The sequence below is a fragment of the Hippopotamus amphibius genome, chromosome 11 (genome assembly GCF_030028045.1).
Source record: "Hippopotamus amphibius kiboko isolate mHipAmp2 chromosome 11, mHipAmp2.hap2, whole genome shotgun sequence".
Taxonomy (NCBI): domain Eukaryota; kingdom Metazoa; phylum Chordata; class Mammalia; order Artiodactyla; family Hippopotamidae; genus Hippopotamus; species Hippopotamus amphibius.
Window position 1 is genome coordinate 90,036,704 of NC_080196.1, and position 23,219 is coordinate 90,059,922.

The 23,219-nt window shown below is 55.1% G+C and overlaps 1 protein-coding gene across 11 annotated transcripts in view; it reads left to right on the plus strand.

Annotated features, from left to right (window-relative positions):
* Window positions 1–20,074, plus strand: part of CTIF (cap binding complex dependent translation initiation factor) — a 299,520-nt gene extending 279,446 nt beyond the window's left edge. For 10 of the 11 annotated variants that reach the window (XM_057699043.1, XM_057699042.1, XM_057699041.1 and 7 more), the window contains 2 exons: window positions 17,947–18,000; window positions 19,732–20,074. In XM_057699043.1, coding sequence (XP_057555026.1) covers window positions 17,947–18,000; window positions 19,732–19,947 — 270 coding nt within the window. In that variant the 3' untranslated portion in view covers window positions 19,948–20,074. Of the gene's footprint in view, window positions 1–7,833; window positions 7,899–17,946; window positions 18,001–19,731 lie in introns of those variants that run through there. The other variant, XM_057699047.1, reaches the window with a different exon arrangement.
* The last annotated feature ends 3,145 nt before the right edge of the window (window positions 20,075–23,219 follow it).

Consider the following 23,219-nt stretch of genomic DNA (forward strand, 5'->3'; position numbering starts at 1 on the left):
AGACGCCTTCTCAAAAAACATTCAGCTGAGAAAACTGGAAATACCATCTAAAATCTCCCCCTGGAGGATTTTTCTATATCATTTCGCAGTTAAGTGAGCACATAGCTTGAAGAAAGAGTCATTTATATATAAACGCAAATAAGAGAGTAAGATTTTTAAGATAATGCAAAGGCCGGCTCTAAGCATCTCTCCTCTTGGCCCAGACTGCCGTCTAAGTCTGCTCACAGAACGTCTGCTTTCTTTACGTATCTCACAGGGCCCACAGGCTGTCTCGGGCCCCTTCACAACCACGGTGGGCCTGGCCTATTGGGGGTGGCCTGTCTGCCAGGGCGGTGGCTTTGCTCCGCATACCCCTGATTCCAGAGTGCTTCCTGTCCCATCCCCTCTCTCCTGCTGCCCTCCGATGGATTTCTCTTCTCTCTCCCACATCACCGGCTCCCCTCTCCCTAGTGGTTTCTTCTCATCAACCACTAACCCCATCTGAGGGGGGGAAAGACCTTCCATTGACCCCATATGGCCTTCCAGAAGCCACCCCGTGTCTCTTTTCCCTTAGAGACAGAATTTGCAAAAGAATTGTCTTCCTACATGGTGTCTGTGGGTTGCTTCCGCCCCATCCAGCCAGCAGCATGGTCCCTGTTCCAGATCACCACATGACCACATCCAGAGGCCTACTCAGGCCTCCCCATCGCCATTAGAGTGAGAAAGCAGCATAGGTTATTTGTAAACCAATGACAGGGACTGTGTTCCAACAAAACTTTATTTATGGACACTGAAATTTGAATTTCATGTAATTGTTCTGTGTCACAAAGGATTGTTCTTTTGATTTTTTTTTTGTCAGCCGTTTAAAAATGTGGAGACGTCCCCCTGCAGTCCAGCAGTTAGGACTGTGCACGTCCACGGCAGGGGATATGGGTTCAATCCCTGGTTGGGGAACTAAGATCCCACAAGCTATATGGTGCTACCAAAAAAAAAAAAGGGAAAAATAAAAATATAAAGGCCATTCTTAGCTCGCTGGACTGTACCAAAGCAGGCCAAGGGTGGGATTTGGCTGGTGGACTAGAGGTTATCCACCCCGAATCTAGATCTATGGTTCTGAAGCAGGGGCAGTTTGCTTCCCGATGCCAATGGGCACTTCGTCGTGTCTCTAGACATTTCTGGTTGTCACGACTGGGGAAGTGCTAGTGGCATCTAGTGGGGGGAAGCCAGGGTTCTGCTCAGCATCCTGCCATGCACAGGAGGCCCCATGGCAGAGAATTGTCTGGCCCAAGTGTCAGTCATGCTGTGGCTAAGAAATCCTGGTCTAAGTGATCTCATCTGGCCTCAGGACTTTTTTTTTTTTTTTTTTCTTTTGTCTGAGTTGGGTCTTAGCTGCAGCACACGGGGGATCTTTGTTGCAGAATGAGGGATCTTTTGTTGTGGCGTGCAGGCTCCAGAGCACATGGGCTCAGTAGTTGTGGCGCACAGGCCCAGTTGCCCCACAGCATGTGGGATCTTAGTTCTCCGACCAGGGATCGAACCCAAGTTCCTTGTATTGGAAGGCAGACTCTCAGTCACTGGACCACCAGGGAAGTCCCTGGCCTTAGGACTTTAAATACCATTTGCACCCAGTGCTCTCAAATGTATGATCCTCTCCAGCCAGGACCACTCCTCTGACCTCCGGACCCAATGGCCAAGCCCGTTCCTCCCTCCAGCTGGCTTCAGTGTTGGCAGATGAAAGCATTAGCTGCCCGTTTTGCTCAGGCCAGAAACTTGGGAATTACCCTTGATTCCTCCCTTTCCCCTACCACCTCTCTTCTGTCATGCCACCGTAACCTTGGACTTGGGCTTAAAAGAGCTCCAAACTGGTCTTCCCTCTACCTCTTTGCGCCACTTCTCTTCATCCCAGATGACACGCCTATTGCAAGGCAGATGTGCCACCAGAGGTGTTTCCAAGCCAATGCCCCTCTCCAGTTGGGTGCGCTGGGCCACCCAAGCCTTGGGTGAGACTCTGGGCTCAGCTCTGCTTGGAGAATGTGTCACCTGGGTCCTTGCACAGGCAAGCAGGTACTCTCGCAGATGCTATAAGCAAATACAAAGAAATAAGATTGATTTTTTTTTTTGTCCCCGTGAAACTAGTCTCCTTTCTCGTCATGTTTCATACAACGTACATAGATAGATAATATGTTTGTGCATGAGTGTGTAGATATGCACACTTAGGTTGGTTCCAAATACATATGTCACCCCGAGTTCAGTGTAGGATCCTTCGTCGAGAGCCTATGTTCACCTCTAAATCCTTCTCCAAAACTTCATTTGATGGCCCCATAACCAGAAGCATGGAGAAGTTGATGTCCTTTGGGATTTACCAAAGGACAGGCAACTGTAGCTTGTGGTGGGCCATAAGTGAGACCCCAGGCGGAGGCCTCAAAGCTTGCATTGGTCACAGGCACATCCCCAGGGCGGCAGCAGCCCTCAGACTTGACCTGCACAAACTCTAGATCCACATCTCCGGGCCTGAGTGCATCCGCCTGACACCTCCCCCGGCCCACCCACGGACCCCTCAGACGCTGAGTGTCCTAATGCAACTCCTCTCCTGCCCCCCAGACCTGCCCCTCCTCCCAGAGAAGGCGCCACCATCTTCCTGGCTGTGGCAGCTGAAGACTCGAGGTCATCCCTGACCAGCCCCCACCCCATCCATCCCCAGGGTCTGTGGGTAGCAGCTCTCGTGTCGATCTTGGCTCTGGCTACCACTTTTCTCCCTCTCCATAGTCTAGGCCAAGGTCACCTTTCACTTGAATGACCCACCAGCCTTCTAACTGGGCTTGGGCCTCTCTCTATCTCCTCCAGGCTCACAGGACTCTCAGAGGTCACTGCCTGGAATGTTCTTCCCTCTCTCCTGCTCCTGATCCCACGCTTTCCCTAGCTCCACCTTAACGTGTCAGTTTAAAGCTCTCTCGCCCAGGAAGCCTTTTCTGAGCCTCCTCTCCCCGCACAGATGAGAAGGGTCCTCCTGCCGCCCGCCCCCTCAGCACCCTTAGTTTTATGCAAAACGAGCCCACTTATTACTGGGAGCTGCCACTGATAGAGCCTCACTTACTGTGTGCCAGATACTGCTCTAAATACGTCTCATAGATTATCTCATGTAAGGCTGCCTCCACTTTCCAGATGAGGAAACTGAGACACAGAGAAGTTACCTGTGCAACATATTTAGTGGGTGATCTGGTCGGGATTAGAACCCAAGCAGTCTCACTGTATAGCCCTGGCTCCCTGCGATCTGCTTGTGTAAACTTTTGTCTTTTCTACTAAACTAATAGGTCTATGAGGACAGGATTCATGCCTCCTTATTGAGTGAACGAATGAATGAATGAATGAAAGAAAAAGTTCTTTAATCTTTTCAGCCTCCTTGGAGGAAGGTACAGGACCAGCCATGTACCAGGCCTGTATGTCGCTGGTGGGGCTGCATCCAGGGAACAGAAAGGCTCTTCTGAGTGGCTTCGCTCCAACCAGCGCATACTTTCCTTCAAATCCAATCCACAGATCTTCTGAGAGGGCCAGCTGGACGCAAGGTCCTGCATGAGGGAAAACTAGTCTAGGTAGACTTCAGGCTGTCAACCTAGAGCTGGATAGAACCAAATAGCTGCTCCCATGCTGTAGGTAGTGAGGCTTCTCCCTACAGGGGGTCAGGAGAGGAGGTCAGGGAAGGCTTCTCAGAGGAGGGGGGTCTTGCAGTCCATCATGCAGGATCCAGTAAATGGAGCCAAGGTGAGAGAACGCAGGCCCAGCCGAGTCTAGGAGGAAGAAAAGCTGGAGGCCCATAAGGACAAGACATGTCCATAATGGGTTTAGCTGGACAGGAGGTCTGTGAAGGGGAGGGAGAGGGATGAAGGGCCCCCAGGGTGGAGGTGGGCCAGGGAGCGCCTGAGTGCCAGGCTAAGTAAGCACTTTATCCGCGGCAGCCCGGTCCGCTGGACCTGGTAAGGATGCATGGGTGATACAGAATGTTGACGCACAGCACACGCTCACTCACCCCGAGAGATTGTCTCAATTTAGAAAGAGTCACCCCATTATGAAAATTTATCCTCTACTAAGGGGAAGGCTCTGAAGCCAAACACACTTCCAGGTGCCCCTTGAATACGCTTCTCTCCAACCTTAGACTTGGCAGTGAGTACTTCTGCCGTCCCCAGGCAGCCCAGGCCCTTTTCTCAGCCCAGGCCTGTTTGCCCCTCCATGTGGGTGGCTGCTGCTCTGAGTTCAGATGCTGATTATGCCTTGAGCACGGCCCTGTGCTTCTCTGCTTAATTGTCCCAGACCCAGCTGTCCCTGCCCAGTTGGTCCTTGGTCACTGCCTTGCACCCAGACCCACCACAGAACCAGCGAAGCCCCTTCACCCCAGGGGCAGAGCTCTCCACCAGCTTCTGGGGTGTGGCTTCAAAGTCCACCCACTCCCCCACCGCCCCCACCCCCAACCCGGGAAGACTGGCCCCTCTGACTGCGAACCAGTCTCCGCAGGCATTTATTCTCCATACAGCAGGCCAAGGTGAGCGCGCTAAAGAGGGCGTGATCTAAGCACAGGCTTCTTCAGCATTACTTGCTTAGGGGCAGAGTAAGAGGCCACTGTGCCCCTCCCCCAGCTCCTCTAGGCCCCTGGCTGGCTGGTTACTTGTGCCCTCCCCGACTCACAGCCCCTTTAAAGTCTGGAATTGATAGAAGGGACCCCTGGTTAGCTTGGCATACCGTGAAGAACCTTCTCAGAAGCTTCTTCCCAGGCTCAGGACAAGGTGGGTTGGTGCAGCCCTTCAGGTGACTGTGTGCCCATCAGTGAGCCAGGCTGGGCCCCCGCACCGCAGTGCCCCGGGGCTCTGTGCACAGGGCGGCCTTTCCTCGGAAGCCAGTGGGTCACCCTCTGTGGCAGTGCCCTCCTCCTGGTCCCCTCTGAGACTCAGAGAAGTCAGCCCTCTGTCCATACCTGCCTCCCCATCACTTCTTCTTTCTGATTAAATTTCTTTGGCTTCATGAAAGGAAACATCTTGTACCCCCAGGATGCGTCCTATCTTCCCGAAGGGCCCACCGTGCTCTGATGTGTTTAAACCCGGGAGAGGGCGGGAAGGAAGGCGGTGGGTGTGAGGAGGAGGCCTCACTCAGGGACTCAGGTAGCTAGACAGCAGCTCGGCCACCCGGGAAAGCTCACCCAGGAGAGGAAGGACTGTTTCGCAAGTAAGGCTGGGCAGGCGCTCTGAGCTGGCCCGTGGGCCCTGGCACACAGCTGGGCTTGTTAGGAAATCCAGGAGCCGCTCTGTCTGCTTTCCAGCAGGCGCCACTTCTCTTTCCACTGCTTTGCTCAATTCACGGCCCGGCTCCAGGGCCAGGCTGGCGGGTGGGCGGGCGGGCTGGGCACAGTCTGCCACAGGCCTGCTGCCCGGGAGCGCCCGCTCCCGCCCCAGCCCGTGTTATCACAAGGGTCCCCGGGCCTGGGCTGCAGAACCGCGCTGATCAGGCCGGCTGGGTATCTTGGCCATCTCGGGTGGGAGGGCAGGATGACTCTCGGGGAAGGATTCCAGACTGTTTCCTTCTCGGTGGAGCTGCAACGCCCTTATCTCCTTTCCTGCCAGGCGGGACTCCTCACTAGCGGCACAAAAGAAAACCCCACCCAAGACACACAACCCCCCACAGGCTCGGAGAGGGAGGGCTTGCCTCTGGGTCCGTTCGGGCCACCCGTCTATCAGGCAGGGGAGCGTTAAGTGTATACGCTGAGCTAATACGGTATAATATATTTGGTCCAGAAGGGGTGGAGGGGCAGGTTGAAGAGACAAGGACATCCAACACGTGGAGCCACCTTGGAGGCTGTCTGGAAGCTCTTGGCCCTGTCAATCAACTGAGGTGTTTGTCGGAGGGAAAACAAGCCAGGGTGAGGGGGGCGGGCCAAGACCCATCACAAGGGTCAAGGGCAACTGGGATAGAGGTGGGGGTCGTTATGGGACTGAGTAGAACAAGGGCTGGGAGACATGGGTAAGAACAGCATGCACCGCACAGCCCCTGGCTCTAGCATCTTGCAGGCATGACTATTATTCCTAATTCACAGAATGGGGGCATACAATGAGAGTTGGAATATGGAGATATAGAAAACTGAAGCCCTAGGGTGTCAGCTGATTCTGCAGTTTGTAAGGCTCGTGGCTGTGAGAACTGAACGTAGAGCCCAGGCCCTGCAGCTCCTAACTGTTGAGCCTCTGAAGAGCCGTCTACCCCCAGCATATTCAGACTTGCGATTGGGTTGCGCTTCCTGGAGGCAGGGGGCTGGCCTAGTTGACCTCTCAAGGTCTGGTTCCAAGTCAGCAGCTGCGGCCGATTCTACAGGCACGTTGCTATGGGAACTATAACTTTGAATTTCCTGGCTCTGGGGCTGTGAAAATCACAACCTGAACCTTCCGTGGATGTGGGTTTCTCGATTAATTTCCTGTTTGATTGTTTACTTTAGAGAGCGGAAAATGCCTTTGCAGGCAGCTAGTTCTCTCCACCAAGACGCTTATCACACCCTCCCCCCAAAGCCAGCAAGGTCAAGTCCAGGCCTCAGGTGGGCGGAGGTTGGGGGGGGCAGGGGCAGGGAGCCAAGGGCCGGGGCCAGGGGCCAGGGGCCAGGGGAGGCCTCGCTAGGGGCAGACAGCAGCCTGGGCCGCCCTCCCCTTCCCTGCCCTCTCCTTGTGCCAGCCGGGGGTCCCAGCCTGTGGGTGCCAGGAGAGACCTGTGAGTTCAGAGACTGGCACCATGAGGGGTGTCTGCCCACTGCCCGGGGCCTCCCTCCTGGCCCCCAGCCAGCCCAAACCCCTCCTCTTGTCTCCGGGAGCCATTTGATGCTGAGTCAGATGCAAAATGCAGTCATTCCTTCAGAGGGGCGACCAGGGGGTGATGGCCTCCAGGCTGGGCCCTCCTGGCCAGCCTCCCCCAGAGGGAGCTTGCAGACCAACTGCTTTTCCATCTGCCTCTCCTTCAGCCTCTGTCCCCAGGGCCCTGCCAGCAGAGAGCCGTGGACCATGCGCGCGTTACCATAATTCCGTCTTGTTCCGGCTCCCATCCTTGGGGAGCGGTTCTCGCTGGCAGGCCCAGGTGAGGCCAGGTGAGGCCCTGCGGCAGGTGTCCTGATCTTCTGCAGTGATAACCGCTGCTCGCTGGGAGCAGGGCTGCTTTGTCGCCTTCGGAGCCCTTCTCCCCACCCCGCCTGCGGAACCCCTCAGAGGTGGGCAGGAGCACTTGGGTACCAGGAGGGGAGGTGGAACAGGCCAGAGGTGTGCTGACTGGTCAGGTAGTGCTGGGGGGTGGGGGGATCCCATCCGCTCGGTGCCCCTTCCCTTGTCTGGGCAACTACTGTAATGTACCATCCTAATCAGGGCACTTTTGAAAGCGAAAGGAATATTGCTAATTATTTGGGGTGAACACAGGAACCATCCCAGGCAAACTGGGGTGTGTGGCCACCCCACCCTTTGCTGACCTCTCCCCGTTAGCCTTATTTATGTGGAACTTACTCGTGGGGCAGTAGTCACGTCCTGTGACACTGGAGGCAGACTAAACCTGGGTTCCAAAGCCGGTTTTCCATTACCCGTGTTCTCATGGGGAGTTCATGCCTCAGTTTCTGCAGCTATAAAATAAAGATAATCACTGTGGTGTTTAACGCAGATAAACTGGTATAAGGATAAAATGGATTTTAAAACGTGCACAAAGCTCAGAGCTTGGCATCTGGAGTAAGCGCTCCAAAAATATGTCAGGTGTTGACTGAGGACCCGGAAGGTGTGACCCAGCCCTCAGGGGACCCCCTCTTGAAAGGTAAAACCTCAGGGCTGCCTTGGGCATTTTCTGTTCACCCTTTAGGAGAGATCCACGGACATCCGGGCAGTGAATACAGAAGAGGACAGACAAGGCTTCTAGAAGGAAAGGCAAGGACATTAAAGGAGAAACTGGGAGGTGTTGGTAGCAGTCCCGGCCAACGTCCTTGGTGTTTCAAACCCCGACACAGGGCCCTGGGAACTCATGTCTGCAGGGACTCTGTGAACACAACTCGCCTCCTGTCCGGGCCACCAGCCAGGGCTTGGCCCCCAAGAGGAGCCGCTGGAGCCATGGCCCCGTCCTCTGGCTCTGGTGTCTGCAGAAGGATTCAGTGTCTGCTCTGAGCCCCAGATTACGTTTCCACCCCCTGGGGCCAGCTGTGGGATGAAGCATTCCCCCATGTGACATTTACTGTGGCCACTTTGTACAGGCGGTTTGCAAGCTCTGCAGGAAGGAGGCTAATTATTCCCTCCAGGGCGCCTCGTCCGCAGTTAGGGTGCCTGCCTGCCTGCCCGTCTTAGTTAGGAGGGCTGACAGCCAGACCACAGGGCACAAGCTTGGACTGAAGTACAGTTCAGAACCATGAATTTCCTTGACATCTGACCGTAGCTGCCACACCAGGGCTTCTTATTAGGCTAGTGGAAAAGTGACAATTGGGGCAAATTCCCCTATCCTGAGGATGTCTGAAATGCAGGCAGTCACAGAATGATGATAATACGTAATGAATGTAAAACAGCACTAATTTCCTAGTTGCCGAGACAGGCCGGGCAGCATGAGCATTTACATGTATACCTGTATCTGTAGCCACATTAGTGCCTCTTGTCCATTTCAGAGGAATGATAGCCTTTCTCTTATTTAAGGCTCATCTATGTACTCAATCCTCTGCTCTCGCCTGCACGCTACACGCTCAACTCTGCCCCTGCTCAAGTCTCTCCCACTGTACTGACCATCCCCCTTGACCCTGTGCCAGTCCCTTTCTCCTAGCATCCCATAGGCAAGTTCAAAAAAAAAAAAGAGAGAGAGAGAGAGGGAGGAAGGAGGAGGAGAGGAGAGTGAGAGAGAAGAAAGAGGAGAAACCCCCGAAGAAAAAGAAATGGTCTGCTCTTTCTGTCTGCAACTTCCCAACCTTGCTCTGCCTCTCCATGATACCCAGCCTTCCACCTGCCCCTCCCTGTGTGAAGTCATCATGGCAGAGGTCACCCGTGCTCTCCTAATCACCAAACCCAGCGGGCCCTGCTCATTGTTCATCTCACTTGACCTCTCTGAGCTTTTAACACCGTTGACCTTGTCAACCAGAAGTGACCTTGACTTCTTAGCACTCCCTGGGCTTCCATGATGTCACTTTTTCCTGCTCTGCCTAGCTCTCTGCCCACCCTCTTCCTCCTTTGGGGGTTCCTTCTCCTCTGCCACCCTTTCGATGTTGCCGTGTCCGGGTTTGGAGCTCTTACCCTCGTCTCTTCTTATTCCACGTCATTCCGCAGGTCACGTCACACCTGTGGCCTTGACTCACCTGGGCACTGATAATCACAGATAGCCAGTCTCCCGCTAGTCATCTTCCCCGATGCCTCCCCAGGACCATGGACTCAATATTTCTGACACCGAACCCGTTCCTTTTTTCCAAAACCAACTCTTCCTGCCTTCCTAATATCATTGGTGACACCACAGTTTATTCAGTTGACAAGCCCCAAACCTGAGGTTTATCCATCCTCCGCATTGTCCTTTTCCTCACCCTTACTTCTGCCTCCAAAGCCTATCTCCTCCCATTCTTCCTGCCTTTACTCGCGCCATCATCATTTCTCACTGGTCTCCTTGCCTCCCGTTCTCCCACTGCCCCACCAGCTCCAGTCTGCTCTCCACGCTGCAAATAATACCCTCCTACTCACCAGGTAAAATTCTGTCCAGAGCCTCTGCCGTCCCTTAAGATAAAATCCAAACCCTGTAGCGTGGCATCTAGAGCCCTTTAGGATGTGGCCCTGGCCTTCTTTCTCATCATATACGCTCTCTTCCCCCAGCACCATATATTTTCGCCTCTTGAAATACTTGTTATTCACCAGGGAACTCCAGTAGTTCACTTTTTTTTTTTTTTTTTTTGCTTCTGTGCATATGCCACGTGCTGCTGCTGACGCCACGTACCTGGCGTGTTCTTCACGGTTCCCGTGCCCCACCCCCATACACCTAGCACAATCTCTCTGTTTCCCCCTACTAGACTCTAAGTTACAAGTCTTAGTCTCCTTGTTATCCAGGTACTTACACAGTGTTTAGTGCATAGTAGGTGTTCCATAAATGTTGTTGAAGGACGACTGGCTTGCTGGCTGGATAGATGGCTGGCTGGCTGGCTGGATGGATGGATGGATGGATGGATGGATGGTTGGACGGATGAGTGGGTGAGAGGGTAGGTGGGTAGATAGGTAAATGGATGGAAGGATGGGTGGGTGGATGGAAGGTTGGATACATGATATGTGGGTGGATAAAAGAATAGATGGCAAAATGGATGCATTGGTGGATGGATGGATGGATGGATGGATGGATGGATGGATGGATGGTGGCCACTGCAGACAAAGAATAAGTAAAATCAATTCAATTTTGTGAAGGCCCAGATTGATTATCATCGCCAGTCAACAAAATTAAAAATTATGAGCTCCAACCAGCAAAGTAAGAATTAGCTAACGCGGGAGAAATTAAAATAATTCCCCAAGAAAGAGGATGCTGACCCAGGGCTTCTAAGCACTTTCTAATTCTCAGACTTGCTGTCTGTCGGACTTGTGTAAGCCACGGAACTACCGAGTCTTGGTTTCTCTGTCTATTAGGCAAAATTAGTAATGCGTGTGGCCTTTCCCTGTCTCCACAGGAGTGTCGCGGAGATAAATGGGATGATACATTACAAAGTGGGTCAAGATCTTCAGGAAAGATACATGTTTATGAAGATATACATTTAAGAACAATAATAACACCTTGCATTTCAATCAAGCTTTGCACGTTTCAGAGCTCTTTGACATAACGTTATCTCAGCTGACTCTCAAAATAGTTCTAGGCAAGTACTATCCCCATTCTCAAGTGAGGAAACTGAAGTGCAGAGTGACTAAGTGACATGCCCAGGGTTACTCTTAGTGAATAGCAGGTCTTCTGACTTCAAACCTGCTGCACGTTTTTGATGACAGCCTTTTGTGCCTAGATTATCTACTTCCCTGCCTCCCTGAAGAGACCCAGACATAACTGACCCTCTTCTTGATGATTCAAGGTCATTATCAGCAGCTGTCCTCTAGATGCAGCTGTAGATGCCAGTCCAGGTCCACCAGAGGCACAGGGTGGAGGTGCCCTGACTCAAACCTGATGGCGCTCCTGAGATGCAGGTGCGGATCCTCACCCCGGCCGCCACTCTGGACCACGTGCCACGCGTCGTGGCCGTCTCCTCTGGCCCCGCCTCATTCTTCTCCCTCTCCCCATCTCTCCACTGCCAGAGCTCGTGCCCGTCGCTGTGGCTCCCTTGGCCACTGGAGACCTCCACCTCCCACTTTTGCCTCTCCTTTTTCTCTCTCCTCTTCCTGAGACTTCTTCTGTGCTTGCAGAGGGTCCTGCCACCGCCCTTCTGGGAACCCGTCGGAGCTCTGGCTTTGTTCCCCAGCAAACCAGTCAATCCCATGTGCTCTGAAATCTCTTCACTTTTGCTCTTTTGTTGCTGCTCCCAGCCCACCCGCGACCACTCCGTAGGAGGGGCTCCTGCTGGTGGGGTCTGGCTGAGCTTTGGCTGTGGCTGCATTAGACGTCTTGGGTCTGTTCTACCAAGGTTGGAACCACGCTGTGGGTGTGCTGAGGTGGTCAGGGGGGTGGTACTGGAAGAAGGTGTGATCTCCAGCTCTTGCTCCCTTCCCGGACAGGAGGACAGCCCGTGGTCCCTCCATCACCCTCTTGCCCTCCCCACAGGGCGGCATCCGAAGCAGCCAAGCTGTCTGCATCCTGGGCCCGCCTTGGGCAGCATGGCCCCGCCCTGGGGACCTTCCCCCGGGACTCCACAGTGCTCCCACCAGGCTGCCTTTCTCCCTTGGCTGTCGGGCCTCCCACAGCCTGACTCCAGGCACCTTGGCCTCTCCCCGAGGGAGGATATGATGGGTGTGCCCACAACAAGTCTCCGGCAGAGACAATAGGACAGGAATGCATTAGCTTCCGAACAAACACTGTGTGGGCTCGCACAATTGACTTGGATTCTCGTCCAAGAAACACATTTCGCTGTTGGAGGGTGAGGGTGGTTTGCCTGCCCGCGCCCGCCCACACCCCTTTCTGCGCCAGAGACTTTGATCAGTGGGCTGCTCCTCCCCCCACCGCAGGGCCTTCAGCCCCCAGGTCGGCAGTCCCCTCCGACCCATACAGATTTGCTTCCAGTGAACAATAACGGAAGAGGGACAGGTCTGTCCAGGCAGAGAATGGCCTGCCCACCAGAGAGTACCTACTGCTTTTAAACCATTTTTAAATTGTGGTTAAAAAAGGAAAACATAAGATTGACCATTTTAGCTATTTTTAAGTGTACAGTTCGGTGGCATTAAGTACATTCAGATTGTTGTACAATCATCACCACCATCCGTCTCCAGGACTTTTGCATCTTGCAAAACTGAAACTCTGTACCCATTAAACACTAACTCCCACTTCCCTCTTCCCCAGCCCCTGGCACCCACCATTCCACTTCCTGTCTCTGTGAATTTGCTCCAGGTCCCTCAGATAAGGGGACTCATACAATATTTGTCCTTTTGTGACTGGCTTATTTCACTCCGCATAATGTCCTCCAGGTCCGTCCACGTCTCAGCACGTGATAGGATTTCCTTCCTTTTTAAGGCTGAATAAGATTCCATTATACGGACGGACCACGTTTAGTTTATCCGTTCATCCGTCGATGGACACTTGGGTTGCTCCCACCTCTTGCCTATTGAGAATCATGTTGTGAACACGCGTGGACAAGGATCTGTTCGAGCTGCCTCTGCTTTTTGAGACTTGCTTGGAGTTAAATAGAGAGCACTGTCCCCAGAAGACCCCAAAGAGAACACGCATAACAAGAGTTGGCCCCCTCTGGGTACCAGCAAGGATTCATTTATCCAAAAACTTTTAGGAAAGCAAAAGCCATGAAGAAATGGAACACAAAACAGGTACATTTTGGCCAAGACAGAAAAGAGTGGAAAGATCTTGCTCTTGGACACTGCCCACAGAGAGCAAGTCAAAGATGGATTCCTGAGAAGTCAGTGATCACCCAGAGGCATGGGAGCCTCTTGGAAGGACACTGACAGGGGTCCTGGGGAGGGAGCCCCGTAGCGTTGTGTCAAGGGCTCCCCCGGGGTAAGGCACCACACCACACAGAGCAGCAGTGTGGGACTCCCCGGCCGTGGCAGTGGGGCCTGAGGGGTTGTCCTCGCTGCAGCCCTTCAGCTCTAAGGCTCCAAGGGTCTGCCCTCAAAAGCTGGCCACGGAGAGGCCGAGATAGCGTTTGACAGGGAGCAGGCTGTGGACCGCAGCATCCATTCCCTTTCCGAACTCTGCATCCCAGCAACTGCAAAGGAAAAGTACAGTGAAAGCCTCCGGGTCCTCCCCCACTTCCTTGAGAAAACCCAGCAGGCCATTTGCAAGAGGGCCTATCACTCCATGTGATTCTTGGCTTAACACAGACTTTCCCAGACAACCAGTGAAAGATCAGGTTGGAGGAGAGGCTCTGGGGTGAGACCCCCCACCCTGAGTCTGTCCCCCTAGAGCCCAGTGCCCCCCGGGGCGGAAGCAGGCCTGCAGGACCTCGGGTGTGTAGAGGGGAGGATGTAGTCCAGTCACAAAGATGCAGGGGGAAAGGAAGAACAGAAAGCCCTGGGCCCACTCTGCAGTTCTAAACCATCACCTGGGAGCAGGTGGAGGGCAGGCAGGTCTCAGGCCAGAGAAGGAAAGAAGAGACACTTGCTCGTCCAGGTAAAGCACTCCGCTGGCAGGAACACGGTGGCTCCACGAGGCTGCCCACGCAGTGTGGACGGAAGTCAGAGGGCCACTTGGAGGGAGAAACAGTCCCATTTCAGAGCATCTAGCGCTTGGCTGGCCCCGGCTGTTCGTGGTATTTCCCGTCATGTTACCTGCCATGTGCCGAAGCCCCAGAACCACCAAGAAGCTGATCTCAGGACAGGACGTGATCCCAGGTTCATCTCAGGTCCCCGTTACAGGCCGCCATGCCAGGTGATCTGGCGTAGGACCCCTTTCTTCCTTCCCACAAGCTCCCAGGTCTGCTTGCTCCCCTCGTTCCCAAACAGCTGCCACCACCCACTCTGTCTCTAGGAGTTCCCCTCCCACCAGATACCCCGCTTTCCCCCTTCCTTGTGATTTCTACCCGCCGTTTTTATTTTAAGGATTCTCTTCGTGCTGAGCACTGTGGGAAACCTGTGCGGGAACCAAGTTACCATCAGACGTCCCAGCAAACCTCACAGAGTTCTCTGAATATTTGTTCTCATGTTCCATGCAGAGTAAAGGGGGCCAGGCCCACCTTCCCCCACCCCCATGCCATCTCAGACAGTCAGGACCCTCCAAGTCCTGGGACCAGCCCCTCCCAGAGCAGGCTGGGTTGGATGCTGGGCTAAGCCACGGTCCAGTACCCATGACTCGGGTACCCCTGCTGCAAGAGGAGTCACCTCCCCCCGACGTTTTCCAGAACCTGCTTCCTGGTCTTCCCTCTGGCCTCCTGGGTTTTCTAGATGAGGGCAGCCCTTCCTAGTGTGGCCCCCAGAATCCCCCAGACACGGACTCAGTGGAAGCTTGCCTTGGCTCCCCTTGAGGGTTTGCAGCCCTGGGAGGCAAGAAAAGTCCAGAAGCAGGCACCAGCGTGGGGAGGAGGGGAGACAGCTGTGTGCTGCAGTGTATTCCTCTGTGCGAGTCTGTCATCGTCATTTAACCAGTCCCCTTGTTGGTACCCATGCAAGCTATTTGCAAAAGTGCAGCAAAAACCTTATATTCAGGCCATCACGCATGGTGGGGGGGGGGGGGGCATGTGTGGAATACATTCCTGAAAGTGGTATCGCTGCTCAGAGGGTCTGTGTGCTTGTCATGTTGATAATTATCATCACATTACCTTCTAGAGAGTTCTACCAACTTCTGTATCCACAAACACTGTGTGTTTGCAGACACATCAATTATAATTTTGTGCCGTGTCCACTCTGACAAGAGAAGTCCGTGGGGTGGGGGTACCCAGGTCCCACTCACGGTCGCCTTTTCACACGCGTGTGCCAGGGAGAGTTGCCCTGGGGCTGCCCCTCGAGGTTAGTCCCTCCCCACCTGCAGACCCTCCCAGCCGGGCCGCTCGAGGCATGCTTGTTAACAGATACTTCCAAGCGCTTGCTGTCTGTCAGGCGCTGTGCCCGGTGCTGGGGAGAGAAGGGGCCAGCGGGCCTGGCCCCCTGGGGCTTGCCTTCTGCTGGGGGAGACAACAGGCAAACAAATGGATCGTATGTCAGGGCTGAGAGATGCTATGGAGAGAAGTAAGCCCGGAGGTGAACGGCCGGATCACGTACACGCAGGCGGGTCAGGGAATCCCTGTGAAAGAGGTGATGTCGGGGCAGAGCCCTGAGCAACGTGGGGAAGGAAGATCTGCGGATAGGTGGTGGCTGAGACTTCCTGGGTGACAAGAGCACAGAGGCCCAGAGTCAGAAGTGTGTCGCTGAGCAGAGCATGCCCACCAATGGCCGTCAACGCCTGCCGCCGCGGGGCCGACACTGTTACGTTCCCTGAGTTGTCCCCTGCTCTCCGCCGGCTCATCTTTTGAGCAGCTTGAGACCTACCTCGGATTCTTCATCCCCAAATGATTTCTTTTTCTGTGTGTCTACTGCGGGACCAGTTCTTGCACAGTTTTGACAGAGATACGAAGAGGAAGGAGGTCTGGACCCTGAGAACATCTCTGGTCAGTGCAGCCCACACTGACCTGTCCCCTGGACAGATGTGACTTTTTTTTAAGTAAATGAATTTATTTATTTATTTATTGTTTATTTATTTATTTTGGCTGCGTTGGGTCTTCGTTGCTGTGTGCAGGCTTTCTCTAGCTGCAGCAAGCGGGGGCTACTCTTTGTTGTGGTGCTCAGGCTTCTCATTGTGGTGGCTTCTCTTGTTGCAGAGCACGGGCTCTAGGTGCGTGGGCTTCAGTAGTTGTAGCACGGAGGCTCAGTAGTTGTGTCTCGTGGGCACTAGAGCACAGGCTCAGTACTTGTGACACACACGCTTAGTTGCTCCACGGCATGTGGGATCTTCCTGGCCCAGGGAGTGAACTCGTGTCCCCTGCGTTGGCAGGCAGATTCTTAACCACCGTGACACCAGGGAAGCCCAGATTTGGCATTTAGTACATGCATCTTCAGCCCCCTGATGTGAATGCTTGTGGCTCCTGCTGGGGGAGCCCCTGGGCCGGGGGAGTGGCTGCAGTGTGACCGCAGAAGGGGGAAGGTAAGGAGGGTGTGCAGAATTTGGATTTCAGGTCTGCAGTGGGAACAGTCTCCGGGTTGTGTGTGGTTGCACCCGCCTTGAACACGTCATGCCCAGGTCAGAAACCTTGACTCTAGTTCTCAGTTGGTGGACGAGGAAGCTGACCCCAAAAATGCCCTCCTCTTGTTCTCTCTCCTTACCCTCCACCCTTCCTTTAAAACAAAAAACAAAAACAATGCATAAATCATATCAACCCACATTTATCGAATCCCTGCTGTTGCCAGAAGCTGTGCTGGGTGTTAAAGCGCACTGCCCTGCCTTCAGGAAGCCGCAGTTGACACTGGAAGATGTCCTGCCACTTGTGTGGAATGCTGAGCAGTGGGAAAGCCAGGGGGTGCTCGGGAGTGAGACGCAGGAGCAGGCGCCATGGGTTGGAGTGATCCAGAAGTCTCCAAGGAAAGCTGGGAAGTGACCTGGGAAAAAATGGGAAGAAAGGCAGAAAATAAATATTGGTGAGGATGTGGAAAAATCAGAACCCTACACACTGCTGGAGGGAATGTAAAGTGGCGCAGCCACTGTAGAAAACAGTTTATCAGGTCCTCAAAAAGCTAAACATGGAGTTACCACGTGACCCAGCAATGCCACTCCTAGGTGTGTATGCGAGAGAGATGAAAAGTCATGTCCACCCAGAAACGCGTGCACACGTGTTCACAGCTGCATTGTTCATAAGAGCCAAGAAGTGGAAGTGTCTATCAGCCCAAGTGTCTATCAATATTTTGATGAATGGTTAAACAAAATGTGGTGTGTCCATACGGTGGGGTATCTTCCAACCACAAAAAGGAATGAAGAACTGACACAGGCTACCACATGGGTGAACTTTAAAAACATTGTAGGTGGAAGAAGCCGAAAAAACCACATATTATATGATTCATTGTATAAAATGTCCAGAATAGGTAAATTTATAGAGATTTAGGACATTAGGGGTTGTCAAGGGGTGGGGGGAAAGGGGACCGATCGCTGCTGGGTACAGGTTTCTTTTGGGAGCCATGAGTTAGTAGTGATATTCCCACAACCTCGCGGATCTAAAAGTCACTGAATTGTATGCTTAAAAATGGTGAACTTGATGTTACATGAGTTATATCTTGATTTAAAAAAAAGAGCTAGAGAGACTGAAAGAAAGAAATGCAGCAGGTAGAGGGAAGCCTGGACAGGGGGTGGCCAGTCCCAGTGTTGAGCAGCCTGGCAGTGGCCTTGGTCAGGGAGCAATTGCAGCCTCTGGAATGGTCTGCATGGTTTTGCAGGCTTACCGTGCTGGGCCCGTGGAGAAGAGTGCTGTGATCTCTGGAAGTCCTTCTACAGCCAGGGCCCAGGAGCACCTGAGACCATGGCTGAGCCCCCCACTAATCAGGAAATTATACAGATTTCATTTTTGCTGCCCAGTCATTCACAGCCGACGATCCCAGCACACTTGCTGCTGCCTGCAAACCCACGGCCTTGCTCTGCCGTGACCTGCAGTCAAGCACTCTGACCTGGCTGGCCTGCCCGTGCTCTGTGACCACGGCAGTCCTCCAGCCGCTCAGATCCCATCAGAGAAATCGCTGCTTTGTGGGGCAGTGCTCCTGCTGCCCTCCGGCCTTTGCGGGCTGCCTCTCTGGCCCACCCCTGGGAGATGCTTGTTCCGGGCTGCAGGGGGCTAAGCGCAGCACCCCGCCCTGAGTGGAGTTCTCTGCCCCTCTCTTCCAGCTCTTGCAATCTCAGGATGTGAAGGAAGACGCCGTCCTGTGCTGCTCAATGGAGGTAAGCGGTGCGGCTCAGACACCTCCCACCTCAGACCCTGTGCGTCCCTCTCGCCTTAACAGTTGTGGGCGCTTGAGGACCACTGGAGGCGTCCACGGTCCAGGGCGAGGGTGTATGGAGCCAGGCTGGTGGGGGACAGCTTCCTGAGTGGACGTGGACTTCTGCTGGAGGAGGGAGAACTGCTGGTTCTCTGGCGGGAAGGATGGAGTGCTAGCATGACCCACTTTCTCTCTGCTCCCAAGACCACCTCCTCCTCCACCAGGTGCACCACACAAATGACTTAGGAGATTCTAGGTGATGCCCTGGCCGTGTGTATCTCCCTTGGCTTCGGTCGTGTGGGGTTTGGGAGGAGGTGCTGAGGCTTGAACCCCCGCGTTGGCACTGTCCACTTCCAAGCAGCCCCCATGGGAGGTCCCAGTCCTGTTCCCAGGGTGTGACCATTGCTCTCCGGGATCTTCCTTCAGACGCTTGACTCTGGCCCAGTCACAGGGCAAAGCTGCACCATCAAGGAAGAGCCCCGGGGGCATTCCCTGGCAGTCCAGTGGCTAGGACTCTGCACTTCCTCTGCTGAGGGCAAGAGTTCAATCCCTGGCCAAGGAACTAAGATGCTGCAAGGGCCAAAAAATAAGAAAAAGAAAACAGCCCAGGGACATTCAGAGTAGAGTGTGGTGAGAAGAGGGACTTCCAGGGCCCACACCCAGGGCACGCAGGGGTGGGTACCGTACACAGGGCTCCAGGCAGGGGAGAGAGGAGGAGAAAGCATGGTCCATGCATCCAGACAGCTTGTGGTCTGGCTGGGGATAGAGATCTCTCTCACCTGCACAGAGTGGATGGGGAGGTATAGAGAATAAATATGGGTACAGAGCATGCATCCCTAAGGATAAGGGGAGAGGTCAGGGTGGCCAGGAAGGTCAAGAAAGGTTTTGTGAAGAAGGCAGAGCCTTGAGAAAGGGTGGGCTGAGGCTGGGGGGTGGGGCAGAGACGATGACTTAGGTTATAGGGAAAGGACCTGCAGGGACTGCCAGCCGAGGGTGCTCTGATCCAGAAGATCGGGGCTCCTTCGTCCTACGGGGGCTTCTCAAGATAATCGGGGGCCTCCCTTGGGGGCAGGCCCTCTGGCTGGCCTCCCGCCCCAGTTCATATTTCTCTCCTCTTCGTGTCAGAAGTGTGGGCAGAGGTCAGTTCTGGGGGTGGGGAGGTGCGATTGGGGGCAGGAGAGAAGGAAAGAGAGAAACAGGAGACCTCATCCCTGCTCTCGGGTTCCACACAGACACACGCAGGTAGTAATGACCAAGTTCGTTTCCAGAGAGACATCCTAACAAGTGAAAATTAACATGGTGCCACCCGATCACCCTTGAAGGAAGCAGGTCACACAGCTATTGAGGGTGTGGGCAGCAGTCAAGGAAGGCTTCCTGTAGGAGGGGAGGCAAGTGGTTGAAGGGAGAAGTGGCATGTTCCTGATGAGGACTCTTTGCAGCCCTGGGCAGCGGGCAAAATCCTCACCCCTCTTATTCCTCTGGCAGAATGAGTGCTAAGTGTGGGCTCTCACGTTGGCTGTTCCCACCCTCCACCCTGTCCATCCTTCTGCCCCGTACCGTAGAGGCCTGGGCCCTCGCCTTCCTGGGATAATGCAGCTCTTTCCCGTCCCTGCCCCCAGCACCCCTAACCAAGGTGGGTCAGGAGCCCTTTCAGGGCCCAGCTTACGTCCTAACCCCACGTCTCTGCCCGCAGCTGCAGAGCACAGGCCGACTGCTGGAGGAGCAGCTGCCCGAGATGATGGCCGAGCTCCTGGCCAGCGCCCGCGACAAGATGCTGTGCCCCTCGGAGTCGATGCTAACCCGGTCCCTGCTGCTGGAGGTCATCGAGCTCCACGCCAACAGCTGGAACCCTCTGACGCCCCCCATCACGCAGTACTACAACAGAACCATCCAAAAACTGACAGCCTGACAGCCAGGGGGCCTGGCGGGCGGCCCGCGGGCAGCTGGGGCCCTGGTGCACAGAGCCAGATGGACAGGCGGGAGGACAGGGGTGGCCCTGGTGGGAGAGAGAAATGGGGAGGAGGGCAAGCAGAGCCGGCGGCCAGTCTGGAGCCAGACAGGGAAGGGACCAAAGCCCTAGGAGGAGCGCCCCCCCATCCGAGCCCCCCAGCCCGAGCATGCGGCAGCTCACACCAGTAAGGGAAGCATGTTTCTTCTTCACGGCGGCCCAGCCCTCCCCCTCCTCACTCCCGCTCCTCCCTGCCCCCTCCCATGCAACGCGTCCCCCAAAGGGCTGTGTGCGAGGGGTTCATCTCTGCGACTCCTCAGAGGCCTTGGCAGCCCGCACGCTGGGGTGCAGCTTGGGTCAGAAAGGACCTCAGCAGGCTGAAAAAGTGGGTCGGAGACGGGCTTGCATTGTTCCCGCATGCTGTCAGCCGCAGTCGCCAACTGGCAGCAGGCGACGTGTAGCAGATGTCCGGGAGGACAAAGGCAGGCACGGTCCCCACCAGCCGCCCGTAATTGACGGCCTTTGTCCGCACGGCCAAGCTGGGGGACAGAGGCGGTCTCCTCTAACCTCCACACTCCACCCCCCACTTCCAGCCTCCTCCCTTCAGCTCCCAAGCTGCAGGCCCAGGGGGCCGGGGGCCAGGAGGGGCGATGCAGTTTGCCGTTCTACTTGCACTCTTTTGTTTTATTGTGTTTTGTTTTTTTCAAAAGTCAGCTGCTTTAAAGTCTCCTCTCAACGCAAAGGGCCCACAGTGTGATCACACAGCCAGCACCGAGAGGACCCCTTGATTAGTGGGAGATCAAACCCGGCCCCCTCTGGAAGGATTCTAGCCACAGACAGCTTGCCAGTAGCCAATTAGGGTAATTGGAAACTTCTGCCCCGGCAGGGGTCCCTGCTGGAACCCTGTGCGCCTCAGCCCCCGGCTTCCAGTACCTCTGTTCTCGCTTTTTCTAGCTTCCTCCCTCAAAGGGCTGATACTGTCGCCGCTGGGAAAGCATTAAACCCGTCCTGGCCTGGGGCCTTGGGGTGCACAGGGCTCCGAACGAGGCCGAATTAAAACCAAAACGCACAGGGATGTGTCCCCACTCTACACACAGGTCCCGTCCCAAGCGCTCACTGGGGGGGGGGGGGGGCACCCGGCTCCCCCGGACTAGCTACATGGGCTGTGTCAGGGCCCTAGCCCGTAACCACGGTCTGCACCCCAGGACGGCTCCGGCACTGCAGCCCCGGGGCCGTCGGGAAAGAGTGTGTTCATTGTGCCACGAGCAGGACCGTCAGCGGACCCAGCGAGCCACCAGCTTTCCAGGCTGGGAACAGGGCTGGGGGTTCTTGGAGGGGCCAAGTCCAGGGAGCAGCTCCCTCTCTGATGGCTAGAGAGGAGGATGCCGGGCAGGCCCTGGGAGGCTGGCCTTGGGTTGTCCCTGGCAGCTGCACAGCCCAGCTCCTGGTCTGAAGCCCACACTTTGATGAGCCCCCGGAAAGCGACCTCAGAGCCCAGCAGCTTCCTCACGTGCTGCTTGACTGAGGCCAGTGCTTCCCTGGGTCACCTTGGAGGCCCCCCGACTGCCTGGTCCAGTCAGGCTGGAGGAAACTTCCCTTTGTTGCGTCTAGGAGAGCAGGGAGGTGGGGTAGGAAGTGGCTTCCTCCGTGCTCCCTGGCTTTTTCCACCAGCTGCCACCTGCCTGCCGGTCCCAAAAAAGAGCCTGTTGGGGACGAGGCGTGGGGGCACGGTTTGCCTGGAATGGGTCGGTAGCCTCTGCCAAGGAGCCCATGCTGCCCCTGGCCCCTGCCTTCTCCCTCCCCCGGCTCCTTCCTCCCAAGCCCCTCAAGCGTCTCCTCACTGCCTTTCCTCTCAGCCTGCATCTTTGGCTCAGCCTGGGGCCCAGGGACACCAGAGGCCCCCCGGGAGGCCTTGAAGGAAGAGCTGGGCTGATGCTAGGAGGTTCACAGAGGGCACCGGGGAAATCATGGTCCCGGGGAGTCAGGCAGCCCCAGCCAGGCAAGCAGCCGCTTTCTGGGAGCCTTCGGAGCGCCGCGCCTGGGCTGAAATAGGCCCCGCTTCCCTCGAGTGGGCGGTGCGTGTGCGCGCGCGTGCGTGTGCGCACACACACCTAAGAGCATCTCCAGAGAATGAAGCAGGAAGAAGAGAGAGGCCTAAGGGTGAGGGTGAAAGTTGAGGAGGCAGGGAGTGGGTCCCCCGCCCCTACCTTGGGCTCAGAGAGCAAGCTTCAGGAAGGGGCCCCAGATACCACGTGCTCAGGGGGCTGACGTTCCCTGGACAGCCAAGCAAGTGGCATCCCGGGCACTGTCAGCCTAATGCCCCTTGCTCCTTACAGCCTTCCCTGGTGGTCTTGCCTCAGGGCCAACCCCTCCTTGACTGTTAGGACCAGAGTGGGAAGAAGTGAGATATAAATATGTATACATATATAAATATATTTTTAATTATGTGTCGTGTCACCGTGGCTCCAGACATACGGTTTGCCTAGTATATTCCACTGCTCGAAAGCGCTTCCTGGCCGATGCGAATAACAGTTTAAGCTGTTTTTCTAAATGTAGGTTGCTGCTACTTTTTCAGACGTGGAAGGAAAACGTTTAAAAAAAAAATTTTTTTTTAAGGAAATAACAGTGAAGCCTAAAATCTGAGACACTGAGGCAGCTTTCCACAGGAGACTACTCAGACAGGAACTGGGGGGCAGAGGTGGGCGCCCCCAGGCCTCTGCCCCCTCCCCAGGCCAGATCCCCCCTCTGAATGAGGGAGGCCGTATCCAGGTTGACCTCTGAATGTATTTGATGGGAGGCTGAACTGGATATTGCGTTTCTAAGGCTTAGGTGGTTTTCCCTTCTCGCCTGTGGCTTCCTCGGCACGGAGGCGGCAAAGGCCAGCCATCTGGTGAGGGTCCTGTCTCAGTCTCTCCCCCGCCAGTCAAGACGAGGTGGTCCTTGTTTTCCTCTCAGGCAGCCGGCCTGCTCGCCACAGTCCCGCTCCCACGGCCTTGTGGCTTTGCCTAAGCGCTGGGACCGCAGCCCCAAGAAGGCCCGCAGCCTCCCTTGGACAGGGCGGGACCCCACCATCCTCCACAAGCGTGTGCACCCCCAGACCCACTTTCGTCTGCTCGTCCTTCCTTAACCAGTCTGTATACCTTTAAGGTTTGGGCGTCGTCCTGTCCACCCATGTAAATGTAAATGTTGGCCGAGTCGGTATTTATTCTAATTTTTATTTTATTTTATTTTCT